Source organism: Solanum dulcamara, chromosome 8 (assembly GCF_947179165.1).
Source record: "Solanum dulcamara chromosome 8, daSolDulc1.2, whole genome shotgun sequence".
NCBI lineage: Eukaryota > Viridiplantae > Streptophyta > Magnoliopsida > Solanales > Solanaceae > Solanum > Solanum dulcamara.
Window position 1 is genome coordinate 66525748 of NC_077244.1, and position 20369 is coordinate 66546116.

At 35.3% G+C, this 20369-nt stretch overlaps 1 protein-coding gene across 3 annotated transcripts; it reads right to left on the reverse strand.

The window, feature by feature from the left end:
* Positions 1–5287: 5287 nt before the first annotated feature.
* On the reverse strand, positions 5288–18100 carry LOC129899445 (transcriptional corepressor LEUNIG). Of its 3 annotated transcripts, none has more exons than XM_055974416.1 (19): positions 17884–18100; positions 17642–17752; positions 16807–16904; positions 16607–16716; positions 14887–15261; positions 14718–14812; positions 14256–14334; positions 14084–14159; positions 13845–13894; positions 11818–12132; positions 11473–11691; positions 10040–10270; positions 9817–9958; positions 8735–8844; positions 8465–8614; positions 7468–7623; positions 7241–7357; positions 6365–6571; positions 5288–5667 (listed from the first exon to the last, which is right to left on the reverse strand). In XM_055974416.1, exons 2-19 carry the CDS (start codon positions 17671–17673, stop codon positions 5524–5526), a joined length of 2706 nt encoding a protein of 901 aa, XP_055830391.1. In that variant the 5' UTR covers positions 17674–17752; positions 17884–18100; the 3' UTR covers positions 5288–5523. The 3 variants fall into 3 exon arrangements, with proteins under 3 accessions (XP_055830391.1, XP_055830392.1, XP_055830389.1); XM_055974417.1 differs by having other exon boundaries at positions 9817–9934; positions 10040–10285; positions 17884–18099; XM_055974414.1 differs by having other exon boundaries at positions 10040–10285; positions 17884–18099.
* Between the last annotated feature and the right edge of the window lie 2269 nt (positions 18101–20369).

A 20369-nucleotide genomic window follows, 5' to 3' on the forward strand; every position in this document is an offset into this window, starting at 1 on the left:
TAGATGATTAATATGATTGTGACATTGATTACCCAAAATTCCTAGTGGAGCCCACATGCATCAGCCACACAAACAAGCAAATGAAAGAATTCTATTTTTGTCCTTGACTAATGAAAGAACTTAAAACTAGTTTTCTTTACCCTAAACAATTATCCATATTTTACAAAGAAAATCCAGTGTCTAATTTATTTGTCTTACTTAATATTAATAATAATTATATATATGTCGTTAATAAGGACAAAAACTAGAGCATTAGCATTTTAACACGTAGTACTCGAACATATTGTGTCAATAATTCAAAAGAAAACAATTCGGGTGTGTTTGGTACCGAGGAAAACATTCTCTCTGATGAATTCCAACTTTATCATAAATGGAATTCACGCAGAGAGAGGAAAAGCAAAGCTAGTGTGCAATTCGATATGGACTCTACCTCAGCGACTTTCTTCCGTACTTTCACGAGAAAGTCGTTCGACTTCTGACTTTACCGCTTTCTTTTATCTCCAGCACTCTCAGACACTAGCAATTCCGGCTTCATGCATGCGAGTTGCAAGGCTATCTATTATAGGGCTTATGTAATATATAAAGTCCCTATTCTATATCTATAACGACCTTGAGGGTCATTTTTGGAAATTCTTGGGAAATTACCGTTTTACCCTCTCATTAGTTTCCCTGGATGATTATTTGATCAATTTGTGTGGTTGGTATTGGTAAATTCTTAAAAAGTTGTGATTTGTGCGAGTTTTTGAGTTTTAAAGGTCTAAGTTGCTCAAAAGTAATTTTCGGTACCAACCAGAGCTACGGGTCTCAGAACGGAATTTCGTCAGTTCCATCAGCTCCGGATTGTGAAATTTTGTGTGAAAGTGTTGTCATTTTTGGATTCGGAATTGTTTCATGGAATTGAGGTCCTAAGTTGGAAAGTTTGATTTTAAATGAGTTAAGTTTGGTTTTGGTCAATAATTCGAGTTTGGAGAATTGGATTGGATTTCTGATGATTCCTTTGGTTTTGGTGGGTGATTGTAGGCCTAGGAGCGGCTTCGTTATAATTTTTGAAGGTCCCGAGCTCGTTTTGGTTTTTTCGAGGTTCAAAGTTAGTTTAGTTGCGACTTATCAAGTTTTGGGTCAAAGAGACCTTAAATTCGAATTCTGATGATTTCATTGGGTCCGGAACGTCAAATTTAGTGGGAGTGCATATTTGATTTGTGTGTACAGGATTCCGAATGAATTCCGAGAGCCCGATCAGAGACTTAGCATATTTTCCCAAAATCTGGTGCAGTTGCAGCGTACTCTTCATCGCGATCGCGATGCACCATTTTCTTCATCGCTATCGCGATGCACCCTTTTCTTGACCTTCGCAATCGCAACGTCTTTCCGCGATCGCGATGCCCTCTTCCAGTGTACTTCACGATCGTGGGGAAAGTGGTCGCGATCGCAATGCCTACTTTGATCTCAACACTAAAATATTAGGGGAAATTCCATTTTCACCATTTTAAGAGTTCTTGAACTCGGTGAGGCAATTTTTAAGGAGATTTTTTGACGAACAACGTTAGATAAGTAATTTTCTACCTAAAACTCTTTGATTCCATTTAATATCTTGTGATTTAACTTCTAATTTCTTGTTTTTGAACCCAAAGTTTTTGATTTTCTCTAAAATCGAAATAGTAATTTTGAACTCAATTCTTACTCAAATTTTATGGGTTTTTCAGCCACGAGCTCCACTTTACGTATAGAATCTAATTCTAAAGTCAATTTCCAGTTTTACCCTTCTCTGAAATTAATCAATTTATAAATCATTTTACCCCCGAATTCGAATCCTTGCAATATGGGTGTCATTGGACTCCTTGTGACGTGTATATTTCATTCTTAATAGTAGGTTGTCATTTCAAATGTAGAATTTGAGGGTTGTTCATCAGGTAGGTTTGACTATCCTTCTTGAGACTGGATGAGATAATTAGTCAATCTTATGTTATAGACTATGAGATGGGGTTATAGTGTAGATTGTGACTTATCTGTGTTGTGTAGCCCATGTGGGGGTCTTATTTGCTATCTTATCTGCTTTTGAGAATATATAACTCGTGATTTATCCGTGATAGATGTGTGAGAGACTATTTGACTTGAATTGCCCTTCTGAGGGGTTGAGTTTGGGGTTTTGAGCGTATTTGAGCGTTGAACTGTTTTCGAAAGAGGGTGGTAATTTATTTTAGTAAAACTCCTTCATATAGCTATCTATTGAGGGTGATTATCATGCTTAGGTTGAGTTTAGAGAAATTAAACCTTGTATTACATGTTGAGTAGAGTATTACCTTCATATTATATATATTGTGATGTATTCATCCTCGTTCATTTACAACATTGATATTGGAAAGTTGAGAGGTGTGAAATGTCTTTTTGAGAGAAAAAAAATGTGACACATTTTTATATTCTTGACCACGAGCTAGGTGGCAAGCTGATGAGATATTGAGATTGTAATTGGTATATGGACTGCGAGTCCCTCATGGGTTCTTATCTGGAAGCCTTCGCTCGATAGGTGTATACAACAGATTGTGCAACAGTCGTGATTCCACCGTACCTCCATATTATTGCATTCATCACATTGAACTGCATCGCATTGATATCTGTGAATACTTGACTTATCTGGTTAATTGTGATAAAGAACTATCTTATGTATTTACTTTATTCACGCCATTTATTAATAAATTGGCGGCATCGATGCAGAACTGGGTCTTTTTTGTATGCAGGTGGAAGTGTTTCTTAGTTTATTTCATAAGTTTGATTAATTTCTTATACTCAGTCGGCTAAACCTACTGAGTACATATAGATTGTACTCACTCCTATAGATGTGTCCCTTTTCATGCAGATCCTAGTCAGGATATCCCGCACGACAGTTTATCTCTTTGTGGATATCTCATCATCAGATTAGTGGTGAGACTTTGGGATCCAGATCGCCACTAGTTCTATCTTTCATTTCACGTCTTTATTACTATTTAGAGACTTATGTTGTATAAACAGATTCAAAGTTTGTATTACATGCTCTTTATACTTATGACACTAGGTTTTGAAATATTTTCTTCGTTGTCTTTCTTTTCGTTTAAATTGTGGCCTGACTTTCCCTTGGGGGTCTAGTATGAGTTTTAATTTAAAGGCTTATACATCAGGTTGAGTTTGGAATGTGTGCCATCATGACCTCAGTTTTTGGATCGTAACAGTAACTCGGCCAGCTTATCGGCAAGGGCGGCTTCCTCTGTTTGATCCAATTCCCGCTGGATTTCCCTAGTGTAGCCGGCTCAGATTTTGCCGTCGATAAAGTGATCAGAGACATAGAAGAGAAAACCATTGAGCTTACCCAACCAATGCATAGTACTTGGGTCTTCAATCTCTCCATGGAAAACAAGTTCATTAAAAATTAAGGAAAATGACTTTCCTAATAGAAATAGGAATAACAAATTTCATAAGTGGCATTCAAAATTCATTATCTCCTTCCACCAACTCAATTCCCCCAAACCCGAACCCCTTGGCTATCTCACCCCCAAACACTCGACTATCCACTCCATCCCACCCTATAGTGTTTTGCTCGATTACATGTAAATATTTTTGGGATGAGTACTAAACTCTAAAAAAATATGTAAGAAGCCACTTATTTTTCAAGAAAATAATTTCCTCCATAACAAACATACCCAAAAAGAAAAAGAAAGCAACCAAAATCGAAGCTAGGTGGACCGGTGGAAAAAGTTTTTGAATGAGATTTTAAAGATTTATCTTCGAATATTTATAACTTCAAATATTTTTAAGTTTCCAAGCCCAATTTTTGGATATTTGGAACTTTCACTCACGGAACTTTAAAAAAAATCTAAGTAAAATGCATGTCCAAACACCACGTCAAATTCCAAAAATCAAAACTTGAACAACTCAAACTCCAAAAATTACAACTTGATCAACTCAAATTTTTAAATTTTAAATTCTAACTTTAAAATCTTTGACCAAACAGGAGCGAATATTCAACTCAAGAATATTGGAAATAAAGAGTAAGAAATTGGAAATCATCATATCCCAAATAGTCTATTAGTAGACAAAAACCAAGAGGCCCATTTGGCCTAAACAACAATTTCGAATCAAATATTATACATGCTAAGTTTGGAATAGTAAAAAAGAAGCCAATAAATTTGTATTAGAGCTAGCCACAATCATTCTCACAAAAAAAAAAATTAAAAAATGAGATTGTAGCGTAGAAAAAAGAGGAAAAACTTTGTGAGGGAGAAAAAGAGAAGAAGAAAAGAAAAGAAAAGGACTCGCTAGTGAATTATATAGTTATTTATTTCTTTGATTTGAATTTGATAAAATAACGATACTTATCGAGCTTCTATTTATAGAGTTGTAGAACAACTTCATCATGCATCAAGAATTGGATGGTAAACACAACTTTTACCAGTTCTTCTTATATTGTGTGAGCAATTAAAGACCATCATGCTTGTTTAATGAAAAAGTAATCGACTGTAACAATCTTGCCGAGCAAATAAAAGATCCCAAAATCATGTCTAGCTTTTCAACATGAAGCTGCTAAGCTTTTTTGTACATTTGATCAATCTTTTAGCATATTATAATTAATTATTTCAAACGCTAAAAACGTGGGAAAGCCAAGTTGCATTCATTAATTATATCAAACGCAAAAAACGTGGGAAATAATTAGTTATTTACTTTTGTGATTTTCTTAAATTTATTTACACTAATAAGCAACTTAAACATATTGAAGATAATTTTTCAACAAGCAACTTAAATGTATGTGTGGATGAACATTTTGCTCCGAACTGTACAAGCTTCTTCTAAAGCATACATCTTTTTACATGTAGATATATATATATATATATATATATATACACACACATAGAGATCTTCTATATATGTAAAAATACAATATCAAGTTTGATTTGTTCGATCCTTTTCTGGACCCCGCACATAGCAAAAACTTAGTGCTGTATCGGACTGTCCTTTCTAATTATCATGTTAGAAGATGATCTCCCCTTCCTCATGTTCTTATAAGCTTTTTTAACTGAACCAATGCCTTTCTTTGTATTTTTATTTATTTTCTACCAACCTTGAGCACTATTATTTTCTTTGCTTCTCCAAGGTAGTAAATAAACAGTTCCTAAATATGCATTATGTCAACACTTATAAGGGCACATAAATGGACAACTTAAGATTCAATACCCTTGTATTGCAGCAGTAGCATTACACTTTGATCATTCCAATTGACATATAACCACTTGTGGAGGAGAAAAAAAAACATAGCAGAAACTCAACAGCAAATTTTCTTCTTTTAGGTTTTAATAAGGTAAAGTTAAGCACCGGTAGTCAAGATGAGCAGGGGATGGGGTTAGTACATGGTTCTTTCAGGCATAAATGTAAAAAAAAAACAGAATACAAAGCCTAATGCTAGATAAGACGGACACAAGTATTTCTTCAGACACCAATAAATTATTTTACAGTGGACATAAAACATGGGATCCAAAAGGAAACCATGGATGGAACATATTACTTCCAGAGCTTAACAAACTTGTCATGACTAGCTGAAGCAACCAAACCTGCGACTGCCGATACAGCCAAGGAAGCAATTAATCCTTCATGAGCTGTAAGAGTCATTGTTTTGTTCTCATTCATGTTCCATAGCTCCAAAGACTGCAAAATGCAATTCAAATGCGTTAGAATTTGTCAATTTATAGAGATCTAGTAGACTGAGAAATAGCCACAGTAAACCGTGGGGGACCAGGATCAAATACCAACATAGACAGAGTTGAGAGTAATTTCTTCTCATTTGTCTAAGTTTTCGGGGACACAGTAATCTAGTACCTATACTAGTGGATCGTAGCAGGTATCAGGTGGAATAGACGGGGTATGCACAAGCAGGCCCAGATGTCATTTTTATAAAAGCAAATCACCTCATTTATCCTTGGGGAAAGGGGACAGGAGGGGGGGACACATAATATATGACACGGCATCTGGGAACTTGGGATTGCGAAGTCAACTGAGTATTAGAAAGTTTATGTTAAGACTAATAACAAACTGATTTGAAGAGATGCCGACCCAAAAAAGAAGGTAATTGAAGGCTTAACGTTAAAAAGTTAAAAACATAGAAGTGAAGAAAGAAGGAAGATGTTGACATAGTGAAGGTGCAACAGGAAATTCGTTGTTTTCCAAGACCGACTTAAATCATGCAATATTTCATGTTTAATTTTTGAATATTCAGTGTTACACCAAGATTAGTCTCTAGCATTATTTTTTTTCTTTTTAGCAGGAGAAGATATACATCACAAAAATAACTGCCAAGTGTGTATAATCTGCTAGATGATTCCAAAAAACAATGTACATGACTTGCCTGGTAACAGCCGATAACAAGCAATGACGAATATGTAGGATGGAAAACACACGAGTGGAATTTGTTGCCATTTGAACTAAGCTCATGTAGACAGTCCCCTTCACTACCCGACCTCAATGTCCAAACCCTGACAGAGTCTTCACTAACAGATGCTAAGAGCTCGCCTGAGGGATCCCAGCAGACAGAATGGATTGGTTTTGTGTGGCCCTTCAGAAACAATAGCAATATGTTAGGCACACCACGTACTGGAAACACAACCAGAGCTAGAAAGAAACATACGATGGCAACAACTATCAGTGCATGTAAACAGCCTTGAAGAAAATCAATAAGAAAAGTATATTATACAAAATTCTCTCTCCTTCTACTATGTCTACCTCCTCCATCTCTCCTCAGCTCTTTCTATGTCAGGTCATGCTTTATTAGGGTTATGTCAGGTCATACTTTATTAGGGTAAGTGGCAGGTACCTATTCTCATTAACTGCAAAGATCCAAAATTCTGCAAATGGAATAAAAGCTAGATATAAAGCAATGGTAACTAGTGAAACAGAAGTCTTACTGCAATTAAAGGAACCTTACAACTGACAATGAAGCTATATGCAAGAATGCATTTTCTCGGCCTACATGGAAATTTATTCAACGTAATCCTATCTTCGTTAAGAGTAATATTGGGAATATGTTACTATTGATATTGTAAAGGTGGGATAAGGAATTAATAAATGATTAAATATCTCATGTTTATTCTAAATATCTTAGTTATTTACCTAGTTGCAGAGATGGATTAGCATATTTCAACTTCTAAAAGACGTTGGTGAAACTCTAAAATATAACAAAGTTAAGAACTTAAGTTGTACCGTGTGTCATTTAAAGAACACCAACCTTTAATGAATGCCGACAAGCTTGTGTCTCCACATCAAGTATCGATACAACGTTCTCGGCAGCAGCAGCAAGATATCTACCAATGCGGGGCTGGAATCTCACCTGAGCCGTCCCACCCTACTCGAGACATGAAATAACATTCAGAAGAGATGGAGGATCATATAATTGTGCATCAGTGTCCCCAATCCCCCATGCTCACACACATAATAGTAGATGAAGAATTTTACCTTGAACACCCTCGTGCAGCTACCATTGTTAATACTCCAGTATCTTATTTCACCATCACCATCACAAGAACAGATGAGATCTTCTTTATTAGGATGGAAGTCAAGTGACATTACACCAGCAGAATGCCCAGTGAAAGTGCGAAGTGAGTAGCCCGGCTACAAATAATAACAGGGTACGTTAGAAAAACATCAAAAAGAACAATCAAGATGGTCTTCTGCTTCTTTTCTTCTTTGGTCATTTATGTAACTGCACCATGATTCTCCTAAAGATGTTCATTAACGCAATTTTACCACAACCTCTCCTCGTAATCATTTAAATGAATTTGAATTGACAAAATGAAAGTCACCGAGGTCTTCCACCCATTCTAAACAAACCAATTTTGGTTTGTGTCAACATACGGCATGGATACTGCCCGTCTCAAAGTAATGTAAATATCCTACATCCGCTCTTGCTCCGTAACATAAGTTAATCTAGTGGATTCCGTCAAATTCAATTACATATTACTCTTTCTTTTTTAACAAATATAAACTTCTTCCAGACCTCACACAGAAAAATCAGATAAAAAATATTGAAAAACAAAAGCTCATAGGACAAGCTAAATATTCTAGAAAGCTGAAGATAATTGTATGTTATGTTCTGTTTAATAATACCTTTGATATGTTATATAGGATAGATCTCAAACTGGCACAGACTAGAAGTGCTAGACATATATCCCAAAACAGATATTTAGCACACCCAAGGAAATAACTTGGATGGGAAAAAATCTCAATCCAAAGCATAAAAGATGCTAATAATGAGAAAAAACTATCAAACACTAACGACGGTGTTGACTTACATTGTCAGGCACAGACTAGAAGTGCTATAGACATATATCCCAAAATAGATATTTAGCACACCCAAGGAAATAACTTGGATGGGAAAAAATCTCAATCCAAAGCATAAAAGATGCTAATAATGAGAAAAACTTATCAAACACTAACGACGGTGTTGACTTACATTGTCAGCATCCCAAACCCTGACAGTCTTGTCAAAAGAAGATGTTGCAAGTCTTGCCATGCTTGGACTGAAACGAACATCAGTAATGAGTGATGAGTGCTCCTCAAGTGTTGTTTTTTGTTTTAAGGTATCAGTATACCATAAAACAGCCTGAAAGAGAAGACAGACAATAAGCAGTACAAGTTATTTTTTGAGAACCATGAATATGGAATTAAGTACAATAACAATAAGACATTGTCATGGCAAGATTCTTGATACTTCTAGACTAACCTTTTTGTCATGGCCACCACTAGCTAGCAGTTTTCCATCAGAGGAGAAATGACAACAAACAACTTTACTGCCACTAGCCCGAACAGAATTCACTTCATTAAATGTGAAGCCTATAATCAAAAGGCTATTCCTGTCAGAATATGCCCCAATGCATAATTCTAGATAAACTAGGCAGTCAACAAATTTCCAAGTTGACAAATTATACATATAGATTTAGGTGTACAACATTCATGCTCTTTGCTGATAAGAAACACCATGAATTGACTTAAAAATACAAATCTTCACAACCAACACCAGATCTGCAAAACAACAATTTCATAAACTATATTTAACTGTTAAGTCTCACATTGGTTGATAGAATGGGTTGCGGTCTCAAAATCTAGGAAAATCCTCCCGTCGGGAGCTTGATTAGGTACAAGATCCATTTCTTTAACATGGTATCAGAGACAGCTACCCTGTTGTTGTGTTTCTCAAATGTGGATCACCCTGTTATGATATCCACACTCCAGTTGGTCAGTCCTGGGCGTGCAGGGAGTGGTTAAGTCCCATATTGGTTGAGGGAATGGATTGTGGTCTCTTTATATGGTCTTGTGTAATCCTCTCCTAACTTTTGGAGTTGAGTTAGGCCCAAGATCCCTTTTTTTTATAACATGAACTATAGACATACACCATAAAGATACATAGATATTAGAAAGTAAATGCACCACAAAATGGAACATTCTTTTGTTGGTGATCTCCATAAAGCCTTTTTTTATTGTTGTTCTCTGTAAAGCCATCATTCTCTTTCCTTTACGTTACATTCTTTTTATATGGAAGTAGAGATTAGGCTGAACTAGAGGCATCTTACAGAAATCAAAGTATCAAACACTAAGTTAAGGTTTGAGGTAGATATTGAAAGGCTTACAGAGATGAAAGGATTACAGCAGTTACTGACTAGTTATCATAGCTTCTTTGTATAAATTAGTATCATAACAATTAAAACACAAAAGGAGGAGGTGTCATATACAACTGCTGCTCAGTACAAGACCACACAAAATTCAGGTCAAAATATTAAGCCAGGGAACCAAGTAGACCTCACTAACCTTTACTAACATCCATACCACGACCAACTGCATCTCGAGGGTCCACATCGTCTTGAGATAAAAACGATTCAACATTATCATCAAGAGAACCATCAACCTCAAAACGATCCATATCAGCCTGCACAAGATCTTTGTCATCCCACTGCCAAAATTACATTCAATGAGGACTGGGACAACCCATTATGATTTCATCTACTGGCACAAGATAGAGCACTTCTATTACCAATTGATTTGATGGCGATGTAAGAGTGCCATTATTATCTGCTCCAAACATCATCAATGGCTTCGAAGAACTTCCACTATGTTGTAAGGCAGGCATTGAAATCACATCTCCAGGTGTGTGAGTTGATGGTGTTGAAGGAGCAGAACTTGGGGAAGGTCCAGCGGTGTTTGCAGTTCCTGAGCTATTGGCGGGCCCTGAAGATGAAACAGGATGTTTTCTTTTCCTCCCAGTCTGGTTTTTTGAAGCCTTGAAAGACAAGAAATACCTTATTAGGAATCTTAATAACTTCAAGCCTCTGAAGCTGAGAATAACAATCTCCAATATTAATCTTTCCATGGATCCCTTCTAAGTCATAAGAGATCAAGAGCTTCTATCAATAAACACATTACATAGTATTGCCAATTCATATTCTATGGTGTTTGGGATGAGACAAATCACAAACTAGGTGAAATAGCATGCAATGATCATGTTGCGAAAAGTAAGTGGGTTTCTTACTTATTTTCTTGTGTTCGGTATGGATGCAAAGAAAATTATCCTAAAATCATTTATACACAATCCAGGCAAATCCTATTGGGGGTGGGGGTGAGGGTGAAGATGAGGGGTGTTGGAGGGTGAGGGGAGGACGCAATCAATGTGGAATGTCACTTGTAGGACTTGTTTTCCCTACTTCCATTAAGGAAGTTATTTTCCTCATTTTTAAGCAACTTATTTTCCAAGAGAAACATTTTTCAAAAAATTTTATCAACCGAACATGAGAAAATCAAAAAACATTTTCCATACCAAACACACCCTAGAAAGAATATCTTTTCAAACTGGTGAAGTGCTGAAGTCAATGCCAAGCAAGAAGTGGGGAGGGGGGCAACTATAAACCCAAACACAACAAGGATACTGCAAAATAATGCATTAATCTAATCCCTTGAAATAAATTGGTCAGTTTTCTCTATTGTCTTCTCTTTTGTATTTCTTCTCTAATGTTCCCCCCACCCCACCCCGCGCCACCTACCCGATTTGTTTCTTCTCAGTGGATACTTCCCTTGGGCCACTATTTTCTTTTCGGGGGACCAGAGAGTAACTAGCCATCTGCAAAATAGATGAGAGGCAGAAGTGCTGATATTCCAAAAAGATAAGCCCTCAGAGCCTAGTTCATTAACTTGATTCCTTAGTGCAGGTAACAACAAATGACCAAGAAAATTCTCATCAAAATACAAAGTTTCTTGGTCGAACCAGACTTTCGTTCAGAAATCATATCGCACTTCTTTCATCAGTTAATAGTTTCTGATTGTGCTACAGCATCAAGAAAACCTGGTTTTCTAACAGTAAAAGTATATGCCAACAAAACAAAAGAAACACAGGTTTATGCAGCTAAACAAAAGGGCCACATAATTATGCTGCTGAATAGAAGTTTCTATGGTATAAACCAAAAAAGTAGAGACCTGATCATTTCCACGAAAAGAATTTGACATGCTTCCATCTACTGTAACACTGCCACTGCCCATAAGTTTATCTTGTTGTAGACTGTGATTTGAACTCTGTGGTTGCTGACCAGAAAGTGAGTGCTGAGGGAGCTGCTGCTGTTGCGACTGCTGTGGATTACCACTATGCTGTTGTTGCTGCTGCTGCTGCTGTTGCTGTTGGAATTGGGCCATCCTCAACTATACATGAAAAAAATTCTAGTGATTCGATATGCTGATAATGTATGTGGCACGCTGCAATACATGGTAAACACATGCAAGACTTATAGCTGACATTTCACCGTGAGATAGAAAAATATATGGTACCTTGAGCAAAATATCTTGATCTCCACGAGGCAAAACAGGGCAAGGACCCTGTGAAGGTGAAATCATATTTGGGACATCACCAACAGAATTTGAAAGGCCATCCTTGCCCATACTAGAGTTCCGATTACTAAGGAGCATTCGTAGCCTTCTGCTTTCGACGTCACTAGCAGATGGTGAAGTCAAATTCTGCTGTGCTAGGATAAGCTGTTGCTGGTGTTGCGGTGATAGCATTTGCAGTTGATGAAAGGGCTGAGAACCTTGCATAAAAGACTTTGGCTGCTGGAGAAGCCCCGACGACCTCAGCTGATCATAGCCCTGACATGCATGACACAGAAAAATTTGTAATTGTAAATATCAATAAAGCTCCAAATATACATCTCAGTCCAAAAGCTATATGCTCACTCCATTTCAATAATGTGTCTTACTTTTCAATTTAGTCTATTTCAAAAAGAAAGCCACTTGACTATATTTAGTACTAGTTTTAAATTCCAACAATTCCATTTCAGGAATGACATGCCATGTTTAGAATCACAAGATTCAAAGGGTATTTTTGTTTGTAATACAAATTTTAGTTTAAGACCACAAGATTAAAAAGCCTACTTTACATTCTTAAACTCTATGTCCAATCAAAACTAAGCCACATAAAATGGAAGGAGGGAGTAATTAATCCTGATATATAACACCAATCTTTTGTACACCCACAAAAAAGAAAAAAATGCCCAAAGATGGAAGATTACAATTTTTTATATGTCAAAGTACAACGGTCGAATCACTTGATTTACCAGCTACAAAAAAATCAACTTGGACGCACTATTTATAATCTTCAAAAGATGATAAATAATGAAGCCTTACAACAACAAAAACTCAAAGTAATCCCACAAGTGGGGGTAAGCCTAACATTACTCCTAAATATACTGATATTACATACAATGTTTCTATGAAAATCACCATGTTGTAATCATCAAATTCTGACACATTACTTATGATCTGCTCTAGGGGCACCAAAAGTTCACTGCAAGCTTAAGAACTCTCAGTAATTCCAAAGCAAGGATGTCTTTACAGAATGCTAAGTTTCAAAAACCCAAAGCATAGGCCTTATCCACTAGCTAGGGGCAAACTTCAAGGAAACCCACTCAGCTGACAAGAAAAAAGGTCTTACATATGCAATTCGTACTTTAAAAGTCCATAACATTGGGAACCCTGAAGGCCTCAAAAATTGATTCAAATAGAGCAGAACCAAAGTAGACAAATTTCACATTCATGTCTTACTGAATATCAAAACTGTGCACCTATCTCCAGAATTGCTAAATAGCTGTTTACCAACATCATGTAAAATGTTTGAACTCAACAATGCCTCTACACAAATTGCAACAAATGCAATCCTGGAAACAATTGACACTTGACGCGTGAAAAGGTTTCAGATGCTATTTGCAGAAATACAATTAACCTTTAAAACCTGAGTTGCTTGGACTCTCCAAAAATGTTGTCGCACCCGTGTCGGATCCTACAAAAATACACACTACTTTTGAAGGATCCAACACGCACTCGATGACATTTTTGAAGAGTATGAGCAACATAGTTAAAAACTACAATAAGCTATTGGCACAACCATGTTTCTGAAAACTCCTTCCCCATCAAAAGAACAAGTGGGCAGCTTCCCTGAACCCTTTCCTGATACCACCATGCTATGACTACCATCCTTTAGGTAAACTCCAATATATTTTTCTATAAATAGATTAACATTTATTATCTTGATCGAGCCGTATACTGCCCACATAAAAGTCATCAGCAAAAATCATAAAGACAGATTTACTGGGACTTATATTGGTATATAGAAGCCAATAACATATAACGCGTCCTTATTTATTATTATTATTTTATTTATTTATTTAATTTTTTATTTTTTTTATTTTTTTTTGGGGGGGGGGGTTAGAAGCTAATAACACATTAGGGTATTTACAAGAGAATGCACTGTCAAAAAACAATGAAGCTAGGAGAACCTATAAGACAAAACATTAAAAACTTACAGTGAGGGGCCATCCTTTCAAAGTCAAATTGTTGCCAGCTTGATTTGATCCTAATACAACATAGTTATGTCAGTTCATCTGTTGATCAAGAAGTCCACGATAACAGGTCCTCTACTTCCATTTCCTTTAAGTTAATACCATATAATTTGATAATCAAAGTAGAAAAATATGTTATATATCAAGGAGCAGGCTTTCAAAAAGAAGCAAAAGCACAGAGGGGATCAACAAAGAAAAGGTACCAGGAATTCCAATCAAGGATCCTTCGGGACCTGCAGCTCGGGGATTAAGCATAGGATTGATTTCAGTCTTTATGTCCTGCTCAAATGAGGCAATAAATAATGTAGCTGAAGATTAAAATTACTGAAAATGAAACTCTTCAAACATAGAAACTAGAGTAAGAAGAATACTGACTGGTGTCGACCCTGGAAGTTGCTGACTACGCGTCTGAACCTGTGGGGACATGCTACCAGTAGTACCATGCAGCATTTGCCTGAAAGTGGGAAACCAGAAATACCTTAGTCCAATTTAGACAGATTAATTATGTTAAAATTGCTTTCAGTCAACTGAATAAACTAAATATCATGGTTTACATTAAAGCAATAAACCTATGCTCCAAAATAAACAATTAGAAAGAGTAATAAGAGTATAAACCAGGTTACTTTATCACCTCGAGCTCCTCAAATTGCAAGAAGCCTTCCCAATGAAAATGTTGCAAAGATCAACATCAAGTTCATAGATAATAAAATAGTGAAAATAGGATCTTTTTCCTTGCTAACCTTAGTTTGTTCTCTAAAAATAAAGCTAACCATATTCCTAGCAATGTCTCATTTAGTATGAAAAGGTAAATAAATTTAACTATATTCCGAATCATACCCCGAGGGCTGCCCAGCTGACGCTGCTGCTGCAGATTTCAGCACAGACGCATGATTTGGATCTAAAAGCTGATTGACATTCTCACTGAACCTTTGCTGAAACAACAAAAACTTTAAAGTTAATAGCTGAAAGTCAATAGTTCTTCCGAACCTCCGTGCAAGACTGCTACCTTCATAGCTGCATCGTCTAATCTTTCCTCATACATCTTTGTAGCCAATGCGTTTGCAGTTCCAGTATTCTGTCTCAGGAGAGAGTCATTTCCACCAATCCCATTAGTTGTGCCGTTCAAGAGGTGGTTACCATCTCTACGCTGTTGTTGCTGCTGTGCTTGCTGCTGCTGCTGCTGCTGTTGCTGCTGATGTTGCTGCTGATGTTGCTGCTGTTGTTGCTGTTGCTGCCTCTGCAATAAAATCTGCTGCATCTGCAGTTGGTTGTGCTGTTGTTGCTGTTGCTGCTGTTGTTGTTGCTGCTGCTGCTGCAGATGTTGAGGCTGTTGGGATTGCTGCTGTTGTTGCTGCTGCTCCCTTGCCTTCATTATTTGTGTCTGCAATTTCCAGATTAAAGTTGTGTATAAAGCAAATGAAAAGCTGCGCAAAACCTTAGAATATAAGCATAGATGAACTTTTAACAGCCCAGCCAATAATGAGATAGTCATACACTTTTTTTAATCAGTGGATCGTCACATAAACATACAACTTCTAGAAAGAATGACAGCTCATTCTAGACGCTAAAATTCACTGCTCAAACTATGTTCTCTCTTGGTATGGATAAAACCTTACAGACTCCAACAGTTCACGACCTACAATTCACTGCTCAAACTCAAATAGATTTTCTGGTCTGTTTATTTGATTGTCTGCTATAGTTGTAGGAGTTTGACAGTGCATATGCAGCCATGATCACAGCCAAAATTATTCAATCATCCCCATCCACTCAACAGATCTTTTAATTTTATCAAGGTAATAAACCACACAACAGATCATTTAACATGCTAAATACTCAAACGCCAAGATTATAGCAGGAAAACAGGCATTTCAAAAGTGTGTGCCTCTAGTATTCATTATGATTGGTACCAGATACTTAAAAAGTCAAAACAACGGATTGATTATATTTTGTATTCCCATACAGTAAGAATAAGAAATTTTCTGGCAATGCAGTCTGATCTCAAGGACAAAGGCATGCTCTGACAAGACCCTAAGTATGAATGGGTTCATGTCGTTGGTGAGAGGACCTAGGATACATGGGATGTCCCAAATTGGGTTTTTCCACTGCAGTCCCACACACAGAAAAAGGGAAAGGAATCCAGACAATGGGAGAGAAATTACAGCGCCCCTATCATCAGTTCCTAAAACACACCAACCATACCAACAACAAAAATGACATTACTATAAAGGAGTTAAAGTGATAAAGTTTCCATGAATCCATGAAATATTTACTATTACGCTTAATGTGGATTAAGTTCAACAAAACTTTGCATAATTATATCACAATTTAAGGCACAAAAAGAAAAGCAGCTGAGTATCCATTTCCACTAATCAGGTAATAGTTATGTAAATATTTTAATCCAGAAAAATTGTTAAGTGAAAAAGTAAAGTAGAGATTTCTCGATTGCGAGATAACTGAATACAAACTAAAAAGAAAGCAACTTTGGCATCACTCGTCTTCACAAGCAGTAAACTTCCTGCCTCTGGTATCGATACAACTTCCTAACAGTTCTCATGTAAGTTGTAACAAAAGAAGGAAAACAGCAAGCGGGGCATTCTTGACAAGAAGTCTCCATAGCTACTTCATAATTTCAACTAGGGACTACAAAACTAATCATATCAGAATAACTTAACTTAGGGTCCAGTTGAATGATAAAGTTCATAAGACAGAAATTGTCATAAACCAACCTCGATATAAGAGGCAGCAACTTCCGAGTGCTTCTCATTGGTCCTTGCGATGAATATGTCCCAAAAAACAGACCACCACTCAAATAGAAAACCACCAGGAGCATCAATAGCTGAAAGAAAGGCAATCAAAAGATCAAAATAATGAAAACCAACTGGGGAAACCCAACCTCTTCTGCAAATGCTCAAATTTATAATCTCACCAACAGGGTCAGATGACACTTTCCCTTCAGCTTGGAAGGCCTGAGCAGAAGCCTTTAAATCTCTTTTCACTAAATAATCATGAATATAAACATCTAGCCTGTAATTCGAAGTACCAAAACTGTGTCAGTAACCACAATAGAAATCACAGTTGAGATACAGGTATTCTGATATAGATAGGTCCAAAACAGAAATTGGAAACCTAGTTGCATTTCGTAGACAGGTAGGATTGAATTGATTACAGAAACACAAGTTCGATTAGTTGACTGATAAGTTAACAAGGAAAAACATATAAAGACGAGGGAACACTTGGACCTTGAAACGGCATCTTCTTACTCTTCCTATAAAACAAACTCGTGTATCTTTAAACTTTTTTCACTAATGTAAAACAATTGGAGAGAACCAATTTGACTACTAGAAATACTGGTTAATAAAGAGGCCTACTTTTTCTTCACTTGAATCACGTTTTCAAGAATCAAGATTTGAGCAAATGATCAAAAGAAAAAAGAATATTTTTTTTACTAATTAAATATGTTCAGTTCTTTCACATTAATAGTATTGCTAATCATACAAAAGCCCTAACCACCCAATCTCTAACTGCTGCATTCAGCCAAACCCTAGCAGCACAAGAGCTAGTGAAGAAGACTCAAACTTTCTTCAAAAAATGGATTAAAAAACACATAATTAAACATCCCCAGAACACAAATCTGAGGAATACCCATGGAACTATCCAAAAATTAGAACTTTACACAGACCCCAAAACCAAAAACTGAAGCAAAACAGAAAAGGGAAAACAAGAATGCACATACAACATGTAATAATAACAAGAAAACTAACATTTTATCAGCTTCCCAGTTGGTCTGAGACATGTTGAGTAATCCAGTAATTCAAACAAATTCTTCTTAATAATGCCAGATCCTTAGAAAATGACTTCTACTTCCTCGCCCTCTGAAGTATATCCCATCAATGAAAGTGAAAACAAGAAACAAGAAAAAAAATTATTTTTCTTTACTAATCAATTCAAGAAAGAACATAATAAAGGGTACAGATAGAAAAAGCATATGGGTGTTTGTATATACCCTTTACATTAGTGTTTTTGCATATAAAATTGGAATCTTGAAGATGGATGGACACAGTAAGACTGATGAAAAAGAAAGAAGATTTTTTTAAAAAAAATTCTTCAGCCTTTTATACTATTATTTTCAACTCTATTTCTCATGAAACTGAAATTCTCTTCTTTTTCTGATGGATGGGTTTAGAAAAGAAGGGTTAGATTTGTTGGAGCTGATGTTGCAGATATTGTAATTGTTCTATAAGATGAATTTTGCAGAACAAGCCCTTTCTTTTTATCAAATTTTCAATCTAAGTCCTCTTAGAAAAGGCTGATCTGTTCCTTGGTCCTAAAATAGCCCTTGATTATCGAGTAATTAACCATAATGACATGTAATAGTATATAGTTGCTTTATTGCTAATAATTATTTAATCATCATGGACAAAAATGTCATTTCAAGATATTTAATCTTTCGACAGATGTACTATCGTTGCAGTATATTTGCATAAGAAATCCCTTGATTTTAGTGAATTTGCGTTTTCTTTTTATAATCTAGATTTTCAATTCTTCATTAATTTAATCTAGAACCTTAAGAAATAAGAATTGATCAATTCCGGGTAGGTTGCCAAACTGAGGAAATGACAATCTTATCCTTTGATGTCAAAAAGGGTCAAAGTGGTTTTTTTAATGAAATAAATAGGAATTTTTTTCATTTAACCCAAGTCATTTGAGTAAAAGTAGTACTAAGTATAACCGCTTCTAAAAGTTGGATTCGAGTAATCTAATCAATTTTATTAATGATAAATATAATTCTAAATGTGAGGTCAAGTTTTCTGACTCTATGAATGAGTAGAGCTATCAATATGGATAAATCTAATTCATTTGGGCTTAATGTATATGCCTATAAATTTGATGGATCAGGCCTGACTGGTTCATTAGTTTAATAAACCGAAAAACATCAAGCCTAGCCTTGAGTAGGTTCGCCAGCCTATTTTTTAAAATAATATTTTTTTAATTTAAATTGTAATTTTAAAAATATTAAGATAAATATCTACAAGACAATAATAACATAGTGTTATATATCGAGTACAAACGTACAAGAAAATGATCTTCTTCGATATAAAGTTTTTGTGAAACTAAATATCTTTTGAACTTGAATTCAATCTAACCCAACAAGCTACACTTAAAATTTCTTCAAAGTTACAAAACTTTAACCTCCTCTAATGGTGAAATTTTTGACACAACTCCAAATCACTTGAAATTTTCGACACAATTCAAAAATTCAATCTTCTTTAATGTTAAAGTTCACTATCTCTATGTCCAAAATTTCAAGTGATTTGAAGTTGTGAAAAAAATTCTACCATTAAAGGAGGTTAAAATTTTGTAACTTTTAAGAAATTTTAAGTGTGTCTTGTTGTGTTAGATTGAATTCGAGCTCAAAAAATATTGGATTTTGATATCTAACTCAGGGGATGCTATTATTGAAATTTGAGATAATTTCGTGAAAAATTTAAAAAGTTAGAAATTTGGAGTTCTTCGCGTGTTCTTGAACAAGGAGAAGCAAAAGGAGTATATTTGATTCAAAATTCCAATAGAAAAGTATTAAAAGTTGTTTGTGTGGTTTTGCAAAATCAGAGTTAAAAAATAATAGCATATATGAGTCTTTTCTCAAACGGCAATGGCATATATGAGCCAAACTTTTAACAGACGGCATAAATAATTTTTCTTTTAAAGCTCAATGGCATATTTGAGCCTTTTTCTTTTTTATATATATAATTATGTAAAATTAGATAATTATTGGTTAACGAAGAAATATTCAAATGTACTAAAGTAAGGTTTGTTTTTTCCTTCACGCATTTAGTTGTGATATCATAACAACCTATTTTGTTATTATTTAATTACAATAGACATGTGATGTATAAGACTACTAGTCAAACAATTATGACTATGATTTTTATTTATGCGCTAATATAGGTGATATTTATGATTAGTTGGTTGGTAACGGAGATGATCGATGATAATTTTAAGATCAAATATATATGCGCTAATATAGGTGATATTTGATAAAATTTATTTTATTATTTGTATTATAATGATGAAATAAATTATTTTATATATATGATAAAATAATTAATTACAATTCGTAAAATAACTTCTTTTATTCTATCTTCGTACCAAACAATCTTTTATTATTTTAAATTATTAAATGACTTTGAGATGATAAAAAGTTATATTTTTTTTATTTTAGAAAACATAAACAAAATGTATGAGAATTAGGAGCAGTATGTATTGATCATTGAGGCAATTTTACTTGGTGTCCATGAAAATTAAATGATAAGTTAATAATTTAAGAGACTTTAAGCAATTCATTATTTATTATCACAAGCTTAATATAAATGATAGTGGTATCCTCAAATATTTGTGATCCCACCATATATAAAGCTAATAATTCAACAACATTTATTCTGTGGTAGCTAATTTATTTCTCAAGTGTACATATGTTTGTGAAAATTC

Coding starts and splice junctions, on each gene's coding strand:
- LOC129899445 (XM_055974414.1), bottom strand. CDS start 17,673: ATGTCTCAGACCAACTGGGAAGCTGATAAAAT. Junction 14,335..14,717: donor TCAGCTGGGCAGCCCTCGGG/GTATGATTCGGA, acceptor TCCCACTTTCAG/GCAAATGCTGCATGGTACTA. Junction 5,668..6,364: donor TTGTTATCGGCTGTTACCAG/GCAAGTCATGTA, acceptor TGCATTTTGCAG/TCTTTGGAGCTATGGAACAT.